The 20,117-nt window shown below is 37.8% G+C and overlaps 1 protein-coding gene across 1 annotated transcript in view; it reads left to right on the top strand.

The window, feature by feature from the left end:
• Positions 1-19,174, top strand: part of LOC124595178 (aquaporin-11) — a 244,824-nt gene extending 225,650 nt beyond the window's left edge. The window contains exons 5-6 of the mRNA XM_047133791.1: positions 13,188-13,326; positions 17,817-19,174. Of these exons, the coding sequence (XP_046989747.1) occupies positions 13,188-13,326; positions 17,817-18,016 (339 nt within the window). The 3' untranslated portion in view covers positions 18,017-19,174. The remainder of the gene's footprint in view (positions 1-13,187; positions 13,327-17,816) is intronic.
• Positions 19,175-20,117: the final 943 nt, after the last annotated feature.

The following is a 20,117-nucleotide window of genomic DNA, read 5'->3' as shown; positions in this document are numbered from 1 at the left end:
GCATCTCAGTGAGCCTTACTCTCAGAATCCCAAGAGACCACGTTCAAAATCGAGTCAAGAAAATATTTGTGCATCCGACAAACACCTAGCGTAATGGTCACAGGCTAAAAATAAGGACAAACTGAGTTACGTGGAGGCTACCTACATCTTCTTTGACGTGTGCCGTCCGTGGCTGGAAGAGGAGAGGAAGAAAATTATAGTGGGACGCTATCTGTTCTCTAATGCGCTCTTTAAGTTCGTTTCCCAACTCCAATTACAGATGTTGAATTTGAAGATCCTTTAACGCAAATTAGTAATGATATTGGTTCCAGGAAGTATTCAGAATCGAAAAATCTGACGCAAGATGAGAAGAGAGACTCACATTAAACCAATTGAATTACTGATGTCTGGTATGAAAACACTTTCCATGTAGTGATTAATTCGACTTGACAGTTCGAGCTGTATGAACTACTCTACCATACTATGAAATAAATTACTTGCCACCTGAAGTTTTAGGCCCGAAGTCGCGACAAGTGCAGTTTTCAGGCAGCCGCCACAACACTCCGCTCTCCTCGCCAGTAAGAAATCGTTTTCCAGTCTCTATCATCTACAATAATAACGAAAAACTGTGTAAGGTACACAGCTGTACACCATCTCTAAGCATGTCAAAAATCTGTTCTTAATTTTAATTGGGATCGTAGTTATGGTAATTTTTTTGAACGCTAGAAATTTTCACGTCTGAGAAATGGTTTCAAACCTATCACATAACATCTCAAAAACTACTTACCACTCTCAAAAACGTACTCTCATTGACTACCAAACTGCCACCCTCGGCACTGGATCGTTCCAACGTATCGTATCGCATTGCGTTTCTGTGATTAATCTTCCAAAAATAGAGCTTTCTTGGGAGTGGAGGACGTTTAACTCATGTTGTTGTTGCTGTGGTCTTAAGTCCTGAGACTGGTTTGATTCAGCTCTCCTTGCTACTCTATACTGTGCAAGCTTCTTCATCTCCCAGTACCTACTGCAGCCTACATCCTTCTGAATCTGCTTAGTGTACTCATCTCTTGGTCTCCCTCTACGATTTTTACCCTCCACGCTGCCCCCCAATGATAATTGGTGATCCCTCGATGTCTCAGAACATGTCCTACCAACCGATCCCTTCTTCTCGTCAAGTTATGCCACAAGCTCCTCTTCTCCCCAATTCTATTGAATACCTCCTCATTAGTTACGTGATCTACCCATCTAATCTTCAGCATTTTTCTGTAGCACCACACTTCGAAAGCTTCTATTCTCTTCTTGTCTAAACTATTTATCGTCCACGTTTCACTTCCATACATGGCTACACTCCATACAAATACTTTCAGAAACGACTTCCTGACACATCTATACTCGATGTTAACAAATTTTTCTTCTTCACAAACGCTTTCCTTGCCATTGGTTCAAATGGCTCTGAGCACTACGCGACTTAACTTCTGAGGTCATCAGTCGCCTAGAACTTAGAAAACCTAACTAACCTAAGGACGTCACACACATCCATGCCCGAGGCAGGATTCGTACCTGCGACCGTAGCGGTCACGCGGTTCCAGACTGAAGCGCTTTTAACCGCACGGCCACACTGGCCGGCTTTCCTTGCCATTGCCAGTCTACATTTTATATCCTCTCTACTTCGACCGTCATCAGTTATTTTGCTCCCCAAATAGCAAAACTCCTTTACTACTTTAAGTGTCTCACTTCCTAATCTAATTCCCTCAGCGTCACCCGACTTAATTCGACTACATTCCATTATCCTCGTTTTGCTTTTGTTGATGTTCATCTTATATCCTCCTTTCAAGACACTGTCCATTCCATTCAACTGCTCTTCCAAGTCCTTTGCTGTCTCTGACAGAATTACAATGTCATCGGCGAACCTCCAAGTTTTTATTTCTTCACCATGGATTTTAATACCTACTCCCAACCTTTCTTTTGTTTCCTTTACTGCTTGCTCAATATACAGATTGAATAACATCGGGGAGAGGCTACAACCTTGTCTCACTCCCTTCCCAACCGCTGCTTCCCTTTCATGCCCCTCGACTCTTATACCTGCCATCTGGTTTCTGTACAAATTGTAAATAGCCTTTCGCTCTCTGTATTTTACCCCTGCCACCTTTAGAATTTGAAAGAGAGTATTCCAGTCAACATTGTCAAAAGCTTTCTCTAAGTCTACAAATGCTAGAAACGTAGGTTTGCCATTCCTTAATCTTTCTTCTAAGGTAAGTCGTAGGGTCAGTATTGCCTCACGTGTTCCAACATTTCTACGGAATCCAAACTGATCTTCCCCGAGGTCGGCTTCTATCAGTTTTTCCATTCGTCTGTAAAGACTTAGCGTAAGTATTCTGCAGCTGTGACTTATTAAACTGATAGTTCGGTAATTTTCACATCTGTCAACACCTGCTTTCTTTGGCATTGGAATTATTATATTCTTCTTGAAGTATGAGGGTATTTCGCCTGTCTCATACATCTTGCTCGCCAGACAGTAGAGTTTTGTCAGGACTGGCTCTCCCAAGGCTGTCAGTAGTTCTAATGGAACGTTGTCTACTCCTGGGGCCTTGTTTCGACTCAGGTCTTTCAGTGCTCTGTCAAACTCTTCACGCAGTATCATATCTCCCATTTCATCTTCATCTACATCCTCTTCCATTTCCATAATATTGTCCTCAAGTACATCGCCCTTGTATGGACCCTCTATATACTCCTTCCACCTTTCTGCTTTCCCTTCTTTGCTTAGAACTGGGTTTCCATCTGAGCTCTTGATATTCATACAAGTGGTTCTCTTTTCTCCAAAGGTCTCTTTAATTTTCCTGTAGGCAGTATCTATCTTACCCCTTGTGAGATAATCCTCTACATCCTTACATTTGTCCTCTAGCCATCCCTGCTTAGTCATTTTGCACTTCCTGTCCATATCATTTTTGAGATATTTGTATTCCTTTTTGCCTGCTTCATTTACTGCATTTTTATATTTTCTCCTTTCATCAATTAAATTCAATATTTCTTCTGTTACCCAAGGGTTTCTAGTAGCCCTCGTCTTTTTACCTATTTGATCCTCTGCTGCCTTCACTATTTCATCCCTCAGAGCTACCCATTCTTCTTCTACTGTATTTCTTTCCCCCATTCCTGTAAATTGTTCCGTTATGCTCTGCCTGAGACTCTGTACAACCTCTGGTTATTTCAGTTTATCCAAATCCCATCTCCTCAAATTCCCGCCTTTTTGCGGTTCCCTCAGTTTTAACCTACAGTTCATAACCAATAGGTAGTGGTCAGAATCAACATCTGCCCCTGGAAATGACTTGCAATTTAAAACCTGGTTCCTAAATCTCTGTCTTACCATTATATAATCTATCTGATACCTTTTAGTATCTCCAGGGTTCTTCCATCTATACAACCTTCTTTCATGGTTCTTGAACCAAGTGTTAGCTATGATTAAGTTATTCTCTGCACAAAGTTCTGCCAGGTGGCTTCCTCTTTCTTTTCTTAGCCCCAATCCATATTCATCTACTATGTTTCCTTCTCTTCCTTTTCCTACTCTCGAATTCCAGTCACCCATGACTATTAAATTTTCTTCTCCCTTCACTACCTGCATAATTTCTTCTATATCATCATACATTTCATCAATTTCTCCATCATCTGCAGAGCTAGTTGGCATATAAATTTGTACTACTGTAGTAGGCAAGGGCTTCGTGTCTATCTAGGCCACAATAACGCATTCACTATGCTGTTTGTAGTATCTTACCTGTACTCCTATTTTTTTATTCATTACTAAACCTACTCCTGCATTACCCCTATTTGATTTTGTATTTATAACCCTGTATTCACCTGACCAAAAGTACTGTTCCTCCTGCCACCAAACTTCACTAATTCCCACTATACCTAACTTTAACCTATCTATTTCCCTTTTTAAATTTCTAACCTACCTACCCTATTAAGGGATCTGACATTCCATGCTCCGATCTTTAGAACGCCAGTTTTCTTTCTCCTGATAACGACGTCCTCTTGAGTAGTCCCCACCCGGAGATCCAAATGGGGGACTATTTTACCTCTGGAATATTTTACCCAAGAGGACGCCATCATCATTTAATCATACAGTAAAGCTGCATGCCTTCGGGAAACATTACTGCTGTAGTTTCCCCTTGCTTTCAGCCGTTCGCAGTACCAGAACAGCGAGGCCATTTTGGTTAGTGTTACAAGGCCAGATCAGTCAGTCATCCAGACTGTTGCCCCTGCAACTACTGAAAAGGCTGCTTCCCCTCTTCAGGAACCACATGTTCGTCTGGCCTCTCAACAGATACCCCTCCGTTGTGGTTGCACCTACGGTATGGCTATCTGTATCGTTGAGGCACGCAAGCCTCCCCACCAACGGCAAGGTCCATGGTTCATGGGGGGAGGCTTAAAAATGTATCTACCTCAAAGGAAGATTGGGAGATAATGTCATTCTCCAGGAGAAGGAAATGAGTTGTTTTCTAATCATAGCAATTGTCTCATCATTCACCTTAGTTGATCTAGTGAAAGTATGGAAAATGTAAACAAGGTGAGAGTAGTGGAACAGTGCTGGCAATGGCCAAGATGATGGTCTTAAATCAAGATCGTGCACTCACTTCTGGGGAATCCCCCCTCCTCTGCCACCACCTACCAGACAGTTGTGTAAGGTACATTCATGGTCAGGATATAACCTGATACCTGCCAAGTATCTCCCTCATGCACCTCCAACACCTGTAGGGCAGGGTGTAACCTGATACCCCAGTCACAGCTTTCACGTAACTGTAAAACATAAAATAACAGGTACATTAAGGTCGCCCTCCCCCTCCTCCAATTCCCTCCATCCATTCTCTCTAGGCCAATGGGAATCAAGCTCCCCCCCTTCTGTATTGCTATTCAAATTGTTTAAGATTCGTCATTTGTGCTCTGTGCACTGTAACTGCATGATTTATGATGTAAGACACTTTGACATTACATAGGGCTTCTGGGGTGTTGCTGAATTACTATAATGTAATGGCACCATAAATATTCTAAAAAACGACGAGAATAGCAACATAATATATGACACTTTCACATTTCAGTGTGTGACTGAGGTATTGCTGAATTACTATAACGTAGTGAAATCATAAATATTTTTCAAAAACAGCAGGAAAGATTAACACAGTATATGCCATAACATTTTCACATTACAGTGTCTGACTTCGATGCACCTGATTAATTGTAATTTAATGACATCATGACTGCGGAAAATGTCAATGTAAACTATGACATAAGACACTTAGGCATTGCAGTGTGTGAATGGGCTGCACTGAATTAATATAAATTAATGATGTCATGATATCTTTTTTGTAAGCATAATAATTTATTACATTTTTCCAAATACACACTTCTCATGATCGTCAAGCAATGGCGTATATAATACAAAACTGAACAGTTAAATCAGTGTGATATTTAAACAACACACCAATATCACATGTTAAACAATTAGCAAACTATGTTATTTTAACAAATGTACCCACATCCCACATTAAAAAATAGCAAACTGCAACAAGTACATACCAAATCCACAAGGAACTTGCCCCTGCATTATAACTATGTCAAAACTATGACTTCACTATAAAGTTCCATAAGGGAAAATGATACTATACAGCTATAGTACGATAGTAAATAATGGCAAGAAAATCTCCTCACAACACATCACTAAATATACAATATAAGTAATAAACAGCTTCCCCACTGTCATAGAATGGGAATAGGATAGAGATGCATTTTACTGAAGAAAGTGAGTTGGAAAGCAACATATGTGAGTTGGAAACCAACCAACACATAATGATCTGCACATTTATCTTGCTATAGGACACCAATGTGTGATGATACTTACCCAGTTTTCAAGATGAGGCAAGGTGGCTCACTGCATCTGGCAGCATTGGGCTGTCACAGAAATGCAAGGTAACGTCATTCCAAAATAAGGAAGACTAAATTTGCTGTATATCTCGCAGACAATAGTGAAGGGGAGATAGATTTATAGTTCTCCAGAGAAAAGATCAGGGATTATCTAGTTTTTGCACCATCAATTATACTGTGGTTAGTATATTATCAGCATGCTATAAGATTTAGACTAGAGTAGAGCATATGCTCCCTCCATGGTAATGAACAAAGTCGTCCACTAAGTTGCATGATAATGCACAGTGCATTGTACATATGATTGTTAGGAACTTAAACGGCATCTGAAAAAGAACAGCTGTCTGAGATGTAGATCACCACTCTATCAAAATAAATGTTCATTAAATGTAATTATTCCATGGGTTTAAAAAATCAACAATGGTTGTAAAGATCGATTTTCGGTAAACCTAGATATTAGCTCTAATTTTCCAGATTTTCCCATTGCAGTCATGTCACAAGATGTATGTGGGAGGAAGTAAGATATTGCCACAGTACAGACCAATTTTTTGCTGGCTGTGGTCCATACCTGGCCAGTCTACCACAACAAATTTAGCAACTAACAATCCCTTAACCAAACTCACTCTATCAACACTGAAATTTCCACACTAATGGGACTCACTCTCTCACCATCTATATCATGTACATGTACGAACCTTCTACATTTAAAACATATTGATGCATCCAACACATAGCTCACCTCCATTGGTTCAAGGTAGTTGTGTCCCCATACCCATGTGAAGTAATTTCCTAGTGCTTTTGCTTTGTGATATCATAAGAATAAAGCCTTACTGATTTTGCCTGGAGTTTAGTAGGATCATCCTAGCGTACAGAAAACCATGGATTTATATTTGACTGTACTGTAGAGAATGGTTTGAGAAAATATGTTTCTACAGCTTTATTATAGCACTTATATTAATACTTGTATCATCTTCATTGGAATCTGCATTAACAGAGCCGCTCATGTCAGAGGCAGCTTGAGCAGCTTGACCTACCACACAGTGATGTGATATGAGTGAGACTTACATGTACCACATCTTTGACCATTTCCAATGAATTGCAAATTTGTTTCTCTAATTCAGTGTAAACTATGCAGAACACCCAAAACACCAGTTTATATTTCCCTCATGTCCAAAGTATCATGTAAAGTAATATGCACATAGTAAATAGCATCAAACCTTTTTTTTCTTTTCTTTTTTGCAAGATCAACAATATGTGATCATCCTCACCCAAATCAGTAGTTTTATGTCAAAATCAGTCAGCTTCATATATTTCAAAAGTAGTGAATTTTTCACCACCGACACTGCTGGAAAGAACACAAAAAAAAAAAATGTCTAAAATTATGATAATTGGCTTAAAATTAGTCAAATGCCAAGCAATAGTTTTAGTTAATTATCAGAGTCATGGAGAAGACTGTAGAAAAAATGTGTGCAGGCATTGCAACCTAGCCAGTTGAGCGGTGATAGCCATCTCTCTGTATGAATTCATTTGAATCTATTACTGCCTGTTGCAGTACTGTAATCGAGGTAACCTATTTTTCTACTGTATAATCTGACACCTTACCAGCTGAGCTGTGAGTTTCACATATCTTTATAGCCCTTATGAATTTTGAATAACAGTAGCACTTCCCTGGTTGTGTCCTCTTGCATGCAGAAGTTGTTGTTTGATGTTTGGTAGTCACTAATATCCATTTTGTTAAGAATCCCAAAAAACTCTTCCATTATATCCAAAAAGCTGATGCAATAGCCGATGTACTTGATTGATTAGGACATGCATTTTAACATCAGGGGATCCCATTTTATATGACGTAAGCACATGTTGTTCATTCACCCTCAAACTGGCTTCCAGCGCTTCTCCGCTATATCTATCATACTTAATAGGTGACAGCATTAGAGTTATTGTGTATCACAGAGAAGTTTATTGTTGTAAAAGTGGGAGTGAGTGTACTGGGTGAAATATATTACTTCCTCTCTCATATGGCTCATGAAATGAGCACAGTGAGGAATTACAAATGTTTACCACCAGCAATTCCTTCCACATGAGGGGAGTAGCATGAGTCTTAATTTACTCTCCACCACCTACCGTAAGGGGGTATGTGAATGTTAAAAACTTTCTCAGTACTGATCTCGTAGAAACACTAGAATGATTTCAGACAAATGTTTTATTTTGGGTGCTGTTTAAGTTTCTAAAAATCATATGTAGATCGCATAGTGCACCATCAGAAACTAAAGGGGATGACTTTGTGCAATACCCATGGGGGGGGGGGGATGCTCTACTCCAGTCTAAATGTGATATCATGCAGATACTGTACTAAGCACAGTACAATCATTGGAACAAAAGCAAGACTCCTCTGATTGTTGCTCTGGAGAACTATAAATCTATTTCCCCCTTCACTACTGTCTACAAGATATACAGCAAATTCCATCTCCTTTATTTCAAACTATGCTTAAAGATGATATTACATTGTAACTAAATGTACATCTTGTTACTCCATAATCTTAAGAAAACATGCTGACGTATCTTATAGACTTCGAGGTTACTTCAGCAAATGGAAGAGATATATGCTACTCTACACTAAATCTGATATCGAAGTCATTCCACTCTTAAATGGCGTGTAGAAAAAATTAATAATGTGCTAAATCTTTACATATCTCACTGTTCTGCTTGTCATGTTGTTAAGCGATATATACCTCATTACTTTTAAAGCTACTTTTTGTCCCATCTGTCTCACTTATATCTGATTCCTATGAACTCTAAGAGAGATATATGATGGCTGTTGTAGAACTATTGCAGAGCCTACGTCAAATGCACATTTCCTGAAATTCCCCTGCAGATTTTCTTGAGAAGGGTGTTGACACTCTTTCATAGAATCCTATTTTACTGCGGAGCTAAGAAACTAATTCAGGGATTACGTCTGCGTACGTCTGAACAACTATCGAACTGAACTGTGAAACAGCAAACGCTCACAAATCCTACACGCATGTCACACCCTCATCAGTTGTGTTTTTCATTCCTTAAACATGGCCTGCTTTTGGTCTAGAAGACACTCCCAATATAAATGTCCACTAGTAGGTCTCTAGATACTAACATCGGTCAGTGTAAGGTATTTTACTAAGAAATGTTCGGTTATAAATGAGGAATACATATATGGGGAGTTGTGTTTTTCATTCCTTAAACATGGCCTGCTTTTGGTCTAGAAGACACTCCCAATATAAATGTCCACTAGTAGATCTCTAGATACTAACATCGGTCAGTGTAAGGTATTTTACTAAGAAATGTTCGGTTATAAATGAGGAATACATATATGGGGATGCTATATAAGGAGGCTGGAATTGGGAAGCTCACATGCATGGATTAATGTTTTGCTATGTTTGAGGTACGGATATTCTTCGTGTTTCTAATGTCCCTGCTAATTTATAGCGATAGACAAATTTGGGACTGTTGTAATGAATGACTATGTAAAATTTCACTTTACAGACATTTTGTTCCTAATAGGGAAACCATGTTTTTCTTCCTCTAGGTAACAACATTTACCATCACACCATAGGCACCAACGTGTGGAGTCGTCTTGCTGTTTACATGTGATACATGATAAGTAGTATTGCCATTGGACAGCCCATTACCTACAGTGACCATAGATTAGTGTTGCATATGCCAACAAGACAAATTTAATGATTCCACCACAGTTCTCAGCGGTTTTTCGCTGTCATGCAGAAATCATACAAACCCGCCAATTTTGTAGTTGTAGGATCATTCTTAGTAAAATACAAATGAGTACAACACTGATAGTTGATTCCCCACTTGTGATGTAATGATCATAAAAAAAGCCTCACTACTGAAAATATGCTGGGGAATTAGAGAGATGCAATAAAAAAATTAGACCATTTTTCGGACTGTCTGCATTCGCCTTTGCTGCTGGCTGCTTCTGATAGCACACCAATCTTGTCACAAGTGCCTGGAATGCTTCTTGGCTGTTACCCATGTGACAGAGAGAGAGAGAGAGAGAGAGAGAGAGAGAGAGAGCTCAGATGTGTGGGCTGCTTTCAGCAGTTGCTTTTTGGTTAAGGCATGTTGAGTCCTGTTGAAAGCAGTTATCTGCGTGGGTTGTCTCTGGCATACGTGGAGATACTTACCCAGTTTTCAAGATGGGACGAGATGGTTCACTGTATCTGGCAGCATTGGGCTGTCACAGCAGCAATAGCTCTTGAGCCATAGCACAGCAGCGTGCTATGGCAAGATAAGCATGGAGACAATTACGTGTGGGTATCCATGTCGAGTTTGTTTTACTTTGGATTGTAAATAAATTCCATGTGTACGCTATTTCCATCCTATGGTGGCAGTGGTGGTGGTTTGTAGATGCACCAGAAAAGAAGATAGAACAACTGCATATAGAGTTAATCAAATTACACAGAAATATAAAATTCACTTTAGAGAAAGAAGAATCGGGTCAAATAAACTTGCTAGATATATCCATCACAACGAAAAATAACCACCCACTCAGCAGCTACATGTAAAACACCACAACAGACACAATACTGCACTGCACCAACCATCTAGTCACCACACTCCATATATATATATATATAAAAAAAAAAAAAAAAAAAAAAAAAAAAAAAAAAAAAAAAAAAAAAAAAAAAGAGGCAGCTCTGAGAGATACGCTCCCCAGACTAAATATAGTACCACTTGACAAAAACAACTATAAGGAGCTGGACATTATAATTCAGATAGCAGGGAAAAAAACGCTGAGTCTCTAAATATGAAATTGTATAAGAACACCCAGAGAAACATAAAAATAAAAAAATAAAAACATCACACAAGTTCAGACACCAACAACATCCACAACAAACACACTCACCAACAATTCCACGATGCAGCTCATTCTAATTGTTGACTAATTGTATGTTTATAATTCATGTTGACATTGTATGAGTTTAACAGGCAATGGGTGTTTGAGCTGAAGGAAAGTAGCATCGAAACATAACAAAAGTTATCAGTATCTAACAGTGTAGTAATGTTGCTTAGTGTCCAGTTTGTGGTCCAAAGTTTAAAATGACACAGAGATAATAATTTTTCTGTCTCAAATGTTTTTTATTCATTCTTTCACAACACATTTCACACCTTTTCAAAATGCCGCAGGTAAATATCAAAACATAAAATTTAGAACTCCACATCAATTACAAAGAGTTCCTAGGTGTTAACTCAAGCCATGTCAAAAGCAGTAAGTATGAGTCTGACCAGAACTAAACATGAGTGGAAATTAGTCTGATGCAAAAGTTAGAACTCAACATCAATTGCAAAGAGTTTCTCTGTGTTAATCCAAGCCATGTCAAAAGCAGTAAGTATGAGCCTGACCAGAACTGAACACAAGTGGAAATTAGTCTGATGCAATTAGTGCCAATCAGATCTCATAAGTACTTTGCTCAGACAATGGCCTTGCCACAGTGGTAACACTGGTTCCTGTCAGATCACCAGAGCTAAGTGTGGGCTAGCACTTGAATGGGTTACCATCTTGTCTGCTGAGCACTGTTGGCAAGCGAGGTTCACTCAGCTCTTGTGAAGCAAACTGAAGAGCTACTTGATTGACAAGCAGCAGCTCCAATCTCGTAAACTGACAAATGGTCGGAAGAGCAGTGTGCTGACCACATGCCCCTCCATATCTGCATCCAGTGACGTCAGTGGGCTGAGCATGACACAGCAGGTGGTCAGTACCATTGGGTCTTCATGGCCTGTTTGGGCGGTGTTTAGTTTTTTTAAGTACTTTGTCCCAGAATATTCCATAAGTCAAAATAATATTAAGATAACTTCTGTTTTTTGAATTATATATTAGATTTAGTTTACAGAATGTCTCTTGAAGATACATAATTATGTGAAGATTTTTACCAATAATATCTGATAACAAAGATTACAAAAGTACCAAATATAAAAATTGGAAACTTCCTATTATGTTGCAATATTGATCACATAATGACAGTGAAATAAATAAAAATATAAGTAGGAACATTTGCATTGTCTGCATTTTGAATGATAAAAATAGTAAAAATAATGTCGATTTGTTTTCAGAGCACTTCCTGTTAATTATTTGCCAACCACCTTTCTCTGTGCAAAATTAAATTGTGAGAATATATTGATAAATACATGGAAAATTATATTTCCTGGAAAACTGCACACAGCAACTGGAAAACTCTATGAACATCCACAGTTATGGAACATATAATTTACTTACAAAAGTCAATTGAAATCTGGCTGGAATTTTGGTATCATACAGTTTGTTAACTGAACTAAAGTTCTGTCAGATCCTGATTTATTACAACCACCACTACACAACAAGGCACAACACAGAAATTCAACAGACAAGCTGGTACACACTCACATAGAGAGACAAACTGACGTACATAATTGGGGACATCCTCAAGAAACAATGATTAAAAACAGCATACCAACTCAGCACAGAAATGCCTAAAGAAGGAAGACAACACCAACATTTACCAAAAATCTGGCATTTACCAACTCTAGTTAGAGCAGACCAACAGCACTTTTGACATAAGGTATCAAGAACATACCAGAGCATGGAAATATGATCTAAAAGACATGGTTTCTGTGAAAATGTAAATTTTGTTGGTGATTTGAGTGTACATTTTCATAAATAAAGTGTGATCTTGAAAAAAATCTACACATTGATCATGCCAAAAGTCGACAAACAATTCTTGGTGTAGTAGTTCTCAGGGGCACCATGGGATGTTCTAAAGAGAGCAATAGCAAATGATCTCCTTTCCACCATAAATAAGCAAAAAAGGAACACAATCCACACATCAAAACAAAGTGCACAAAATGGAGAGATTGCAGTAGTTTTCATAACACAAAAATGTGAATATATTTAATGTCAGTGAAAGTGCTGTGTGCTAATATTTACCACATATATGGAAGAATCTGAAGAATGATGTAAGAAACAAAAAATTGAGAGTAATAAATACTATTTATAGCGCAAAGTTAAAGCATGAGAACTGTTGATGATACTAGCAAAACAAAATTGTGAGAAAAACTATCTTGTTACAGTGACCACTGCAGATGCTTTAAAATGACATGAAATACATTTAGTCTTAAGTAGACTTCCTTACAGTTGCAAAAGACTGTATTTAACCTATGTAACTTATGTTTATTAATTTGTAAAGAGGGCATTACAGTGTACGCTCAGCAAGTAAGCAGCATTACATGTGATATATGTTTATTGTTTTCTATGTCAAGTAAATTATGCATTCCAGGTACCCATGTTCACTGGTGCTGCAATAGAGGGTGCAGCAACCTGTGCCTGTCGACTTGTCTCACGTGCGTTGAACGAAAGGGAGACACCGCTAGCCAATGTACTCGATGCATTCTTTTCAACAGCTCTAGTTGTTGCAGGTAATCAAATACATCACCTTCTGTTGCTATTCATTTTTGCTGAGAATCAATTCCATTTTGTCCTTTGATAAAAAAAGACTGCTATCTTCAAGCAACACTGTATGAGCTGCTATTAAATTAACTCATATACCAACTACAAAATTTAAAAATGCAAATAAGATTAATAGAATGGGCCTATATACCCTCTTGATGACAACTAATAAAGTTCTTGAAGGTTAAGCAATGCTTATAATTTGGAAAACCAATACTGATGGCTGGAGAAGGTTCTGTTGATGATTTTTCTCTTATACACTTTGTTCAATGCTGCTAAGGCAGAGGATGAAGCAGCTGCCAACTGACAACTTTTTATGGTACCATGGAGTTTATTGCAGAGTTCAGTTTATCTTCCCCCTCCCCCCCCCCCCCCCCCACCTGCACACCCCCACTCCTCCCCCATGAACTGTTGACATTGCCAAGATGGGGTGGCTTGGGTAGCTGTACCACATTTGCAATCACAATGGAAGGGTATCTGTGAACAGATCAGACAAACCTGTGGTCCCTGAATAAGTGTGGCAGACTTTTCAGTAGTTTCAGGGATGTTCAGGGTGGTTGTCTGATCTGGCCTTGTAACATTAGCCATTGTTACGTTAGTATGATGAACATCTGAAACCTGGGTGAAACTACAGATGTCATTTTCCCCAAGGCCCTTCATTCTTAACTGTATGGCTTAATGATGATAGCATCCTCTAGAGTGATCCCCATCTGGATCTCTATTAGAAGCTGCTCAGGATGGTGTCCTCATCAGGAAAAACACAACTGGCATTTTATGGTTCAGAGTATGGAGTTTTAGATCCCCTAATTGAGTAAGTAGGCTATAGAATTTTAAACAGGAAAGAGATAAATTGAAATTAGATACAGTAAGAATTAGTGAAGTGCAGTAACAGGAAGAGCAGGACTTGTGGTACAGGGTTACAAACACAGAATCAACCAGGGATAATGCTGAAGTAGATCTAATAATGAATAAGAAATTAGAAATATGAGTAAGCTACTATGATCAGTGTCATTAATACATTGTAGTAGCCATGATAGACATGAAACCAACACCCACCACCCTAGTACAAGTTTATGCAAATAGACTGAAAAAAGTATGTAAGACAAAACTAATTATTCAGACAGTTAATTGGACAGAACTTTAATTTTGATTTGGCACTGGTGTTTGATACTAGTAAAGGAAAAGAAGAAAAATAGTAGGAGAACATGGACTGGTGAATGTGAATAGCAGGAGAAACCACCTGGTAGAATTTTACTGAAAGCATAATTTAATCATTGCAAACACTTGGTTTCAGTATCAGGAAAGAGTGTTGTACATGTCAAAGAGATTTGTAAACACTGAAAAGTTTCACATACATTATACACTGCTCTCCAAAATTTGAGGATGAGATAGATAAAGCAACATAGCATATTAGCTATCACTGGAAACAAATGAAAGTGAGGGACCATGTGTAGCTCAAAAGTATGGTATTGCTCACAGCATTGTTTCAAGTGTATAGGGAGTGTTCCAAACCATAGGTGCTGTTGCTCAAAGGAGAGAAGATGGTTGAACATGGTCAGCTACAGTGGCTTACGATTGGTATATTGAGCAACAGACAACAAGGAACCCATATCAAATGTACTGCACCCTCCACAGTGGCGCAGTAATTTCATGGGGGACTCACTTTGTCAATGACCAATACCTTGTGATGTCTGTACAATGATGGCATCATTTTTGATGGTGCCAACAGCAGAGGAGTGGGATCATGTGCTCTACTCAGATGTAAGCAGATTCAGTAGTGATTCTTGGTCTACTCTCATATGGCAAGAGGTGGAAACATATAATGCACCCAGGAAAATTGTCAAACATGGTAGTTTTGGTGGTCCAAGTGTTATGGTGTGGGACACATAATGTTGCATGACCTTATTCTTGAACATGTTACACTCAGCAGTCAACATTATAATGACTCTGAACTTCTTCTCCATATGCATCCATTCAGGGCTCCATTTGGCCCTGGCTCCAATTCTATGGATGGCAATGACATCAGGTGTCAGTGCAAGTGGAGGAGCTCCTTGGACTGAGAAGATATTCTGTCAATGGATTGGCCTGCATGTTTGCATGATTTAATTCCCATGGATGGGATGCATCTTTGGGATGCAATTGGGAGGTGCATTGCAACATGTCCAAATGGAGCAATAATCAGCCAGCAGTTGTCAATCATGCTGCTGGAGAAATGGAATGCATTACCAATATTGTGGCCAACATGGGAGCACTTTGCAAAGTATGCATTGCTGTCTATGTTTTTAATGTCCAGGGGACCATCATATAAACCACAGAGACTACAGTACAGTTCACGAAATTTATTTCCAGTTGCACATACGAACAACCATCCGCTGTATAAGGCAATGACAACAATGAAAATTTGTGCCAGACTGGGATTCAAACCCCACTTTCTCACTTTACTCAAGCGGTCACCTTAACCACTTTGGCTATCAGTGCATGACTTGTGGCCAGACCAAAACTTCCATATGTCATCGTTCCTGCATCACAACCTGTGCTTTTACACACGCTATGTAATTCCCATATAGTGGAGGACTTTTTAACTCAGAGTTACTGCCCGGTATCAGGTATTTTGCAGTATATGTGTGGTTAAGAAGAATAATCCAATGTAGAAGGAATTACACTACAAGGAAGAATGGGGAAGAGATGGATGCAATATATCTGTACTCACTCCTATTCACCAAGTTTGCCAGTTGCAATATTTATAGGCACCAGTATGATCTGTTTCACAAAATTAACTGTTAAAGATGCCACAAAAATCATTAGCTCAATGAAAACCAATTAGTTTTATAAGTAAGATCATATTTCAATCAAATTATTACAATCTGATGCTGACTTGATAATAGCCCTCTCGATTTACTGTTTCAAATATTTGTTGAGGTGTATTTTATGAAAGAATGAAATTTGCGGTACTAATACCCATTTGCAAAAGAGAAGGTGAACAAGTCACTTACAATTATAGACCCATCTCCCTTGGCCCATCCCAGTACTTACAAAGATTAAATTATTGTTAGAATGACAAATTGATATCATGTGCCTCAGATTAATGTGCTTTGCTTAAACTATATGTGGTGATTATCTTTTTCTTTGTGTATATGGATGTGTATGTGCCCAAGTCCATGAAGATGTACTACATTCACTGTTTTAATAATCTAACTACATCTCAAAGGTCTTTCACCAATAGTTACAGGCATCTGTAATACATTACTGATACATGAAAATCTGAGGGATTTTTCAGGGTCGCAGACAAATAACAAATCCTTCTGAATATCTGTTCCTTGCAAAGAAACAAAAGGCAAATGAATAAAAAAGTAAAATATAGTTATACAAAAAAAATGAGGAAAGACACACATCAACTCAGAAAACTGCACCGGTTTAAGATCTATTGCTCATTTTTTACTCTCTCTTTCTCTCCATTACACACACACACACACACACACACACTCTTTTCTTCATTTTTATTTGTTGTTTTCTTTACCACAATTTTTAACTGGAACAGTTTTGTTTTGTACATCCGTGTGTTTATTTGTATGTATGTGTAGTTAGACTGAAGTCTTTATCCAACAAGTATCTTGAGGGCTATGCTGAAAAGAACAGACATACCAGTATGATAAAAAATATGACTGGCCATTATACTATCTGTAAATTTCTACATGTAGCAAGATCAAGAGCAAGTGAAGATGGAAGAAGATTTGGAGATAAAGTTAACCTACATAAAAAAATTCACAACTGCAGTTCATTTAAACTTATTGGTTTACAACACCCATATTAAAAGGCAAGGCACGTCAGTCTCAGAAAATATTCAGAGCCTTAAAAAGATAAAACATTTATTCTCATAATGTTGATATAAAACCTCAGACTAACACACTGTGAATAATATTATAATACTTTTTTTTCAAATGGAACCATTATAACCTTAATTGTTTGCATTAGTCCTCCATCTACATCAGATCAATTTATTTCATGAAAAGTTGCATCAATTAATATTAAGCAATGTAAAAAATTAAGCAATGGGTCTTAGTATGATTTCCTTATTTTTGAAATTCACAATGAAGACACAAACTTGCTGAATATTTGTGACAAGCTAAAACTGTGTGCCAGACCAAGATACCTGCCAAAGTATCTGCCTGTCCTGGACAGCATCCTACCAACTGTGCTACCTGATGATTGGCCACTGATTGATTCAATGCTTCACCTTGTCACTAGTTCCTCTTTACAACTTCCAAATTAGCTGAAGCCCTGAGAAGATTCATGAGCCATTCTGAGGGATCTGAGTTGGTAGTGTATTTTCCATGTAAGGAAAGTATAAAGATTTGAGTTTTGATCCACCAAATAGTTTCAATTGTCACAAATATTCATTTCAGTCTATACTCTACTAAAGAGTAAATACACACTATCTCAAAAAATTGTTGGTTTTCAGCATTCAACTACACAGGTGGCTATTTCAACCCAGTGTTGGCCTCATCACTGAAATATGACTGCCCTGGAAATACATACGAAGAGCACATAATTGTTTACTGGGTAGGATCCTGCCTTGGAGCCGCAGCTTCGGTAAACCTCTACAATCACCCTACTGTGCAACAACTTCTGTTCACTGGAACCAAGAAGAAGGAAGAATGAATAAAAAGGCATACCACCTGTGGTTATTAATTAATACAGGACTATTCCACGTAAACAGGCATCATATGTCACTCCAAATAACTTTTGTTACAATTACTTGTCACTTCTCAGTATCAGTAAAATTGTTTTACTGTAGTTTTCCAAGATACTGTTGTGCATACAGCAAACACAGTTTACGAAAATAAGATTTCTGGAATATCAGCAAGAAAATTCCCTTTCCTTTGAAGTCATAGCAATGACTTCAGCTTTATAAGAAAAAAGTTGAGGTAACCCTTTGTAGTGAGTGCAAAAATGTTGACTTATAATTTTCGAACGATGCCTGAAAATCGGGACACGAATGATGAGAATCTGTGAATGATGACAATGAGATACTTTCACTGCCAATCAATGACAACTGCCTATTTTGTACGTTGAAATATACAAAGCAGTATTCGCACAATAATGTTATACCAAAGAGGTTCTGAGACATTCAGCACAGCTGTACTAATGGACACAACTGAGCATTAGTTCTGTTCTGCTATCCAGCCATTTTTTCTATGAAGTATTATGTACAGCATTGCTCCAATGCACACAAACTAAGCACAATGAACTATCTTTAAATTTGAAAACTTCATTCATCCTAGTAAGGCATTTAGCAGTGCACCATAACAAAATAAGTACAACCCTTGCCAGTTTTTACTTTTTTATGTAGTAGATAACTGTGGTGTTTCTATTCACAGTTAATGTGGTCTTCACAAAGTTAAATTGCCATTAATTCCTCAATATATTGATGTGCATTATAATAAATAACACAATTACAACTTAGATGCCACATTTTAATACAATTTCTTACTGCAAACTTAGATGCAAGATACAACTGTGCATTTCTGAAACAAAAAATTCTGGTTACAGATCATTAATTTCATTTCAAGTGCACTGTCAACATAATATAAGCACATTTTTATTTTTTGAGAGATACCATTTTGGATTAATAACATATGTGACAAACGTAAAGAGTTGTGTGCCAAAAGCATTGGAGATTTCACCCATCAATTGCATATGCTGTACACTTGTTGCAGTTACTTTATATAAGAGTTCTATTTATTTTCTGCACATTGTACTTGCCAATTGTAAAGACCATGATATTTTTTAAAACCCTAATAAAGAAAGAAAAACTTGTTTACCATATTATTAATATCCAACAACATGCTTGGCTCTTCTACAATATAAAAAAAGTTTCAAAATTCTAAGGTAAAAAAATGTGGTAAGTATGAATTTGGCACTTTACCAAAAAATATGTTTGTAAGTACTTGCAAAAATGGCTCATGGCCTAAAAGGTTGTATTAACGCAAATTTATCTTTCTTCTGATTAAATGTGAACAGTAGCAGTATATGGTACAGATATAGCAGCACCAAAGAATCAGTGCACTTTCTTTCATGTGGCAGGTTTAAGAATTATCAATTAATCACCAAGAAAGTTACAATCTTTGAACTTCCATACGAAACAATTACAGGATGAAGCACAATGCAAGGAAGTGAATTACAGCTCCATAAGCTTACAGAGGAATGCTGAAGATTAGGTGAGTAGATAGGATAATTAATGAAGAGATACTGAATCCAAATAGGAGGAAAAGAAACTTGTGGCATAATGAGACTAAAGAAGAGATATGTTCTAGGACTTATGCTGAGGCATAGGGAAATAGTTAATTGCAGTCTTTGGACTGAAGATCACAACAACAAAGACAAATGCATTTGTAAAGGGTTTGCTTTAATTCAGTCAATATTAAATATTATTTTCATAAGTTCATATACATTGAAATGTCAATTAACAGTAAGAAAAATACATATCAGTCACTCTTTTACTCAGTTCAGCTATATTGATGAGAAGTGCACAGAGTCTGAAATGCCTGTAATTATAGCTACCATTGTTTCAAATGCTTTTTAAGGATTTGTCCAAAATCATGAGCACAGACATTAGTAATGCATCAAGCCTTGCAGCCATTTGCTTCCTTCCATGGAAGTACATGTAAAATTTAAGCCAAAATCCTCCTCAAAAGGCATGCAATGTTGTAAGCATACTTACCTCAATAGTTTACCTGATTTGAATAACTGGAGAACTCTG

The sequence above is a fragment of the Schistocerca americana genome, chromosome 2 (assembly GCF_021461395.2).
Source record: "Schistocerca americana isolate TAMUIC-IGC-003095 chromosome 2, iqSchAmer2.1, whole genome shotgun sequence".
In the NCBI taxonomy this organism is placed as follows: Eukaryota; Metazoa; Arthropoda; class Insecta; order Orthoptera; family Acrididae; genus Schistocerca; species Schistocerca americana.
The sequence above is the reverse complement of the archived record's forward strand: the minus strand, read 5'-3'. Positions and strand labels throughout refer to the sequence as shown.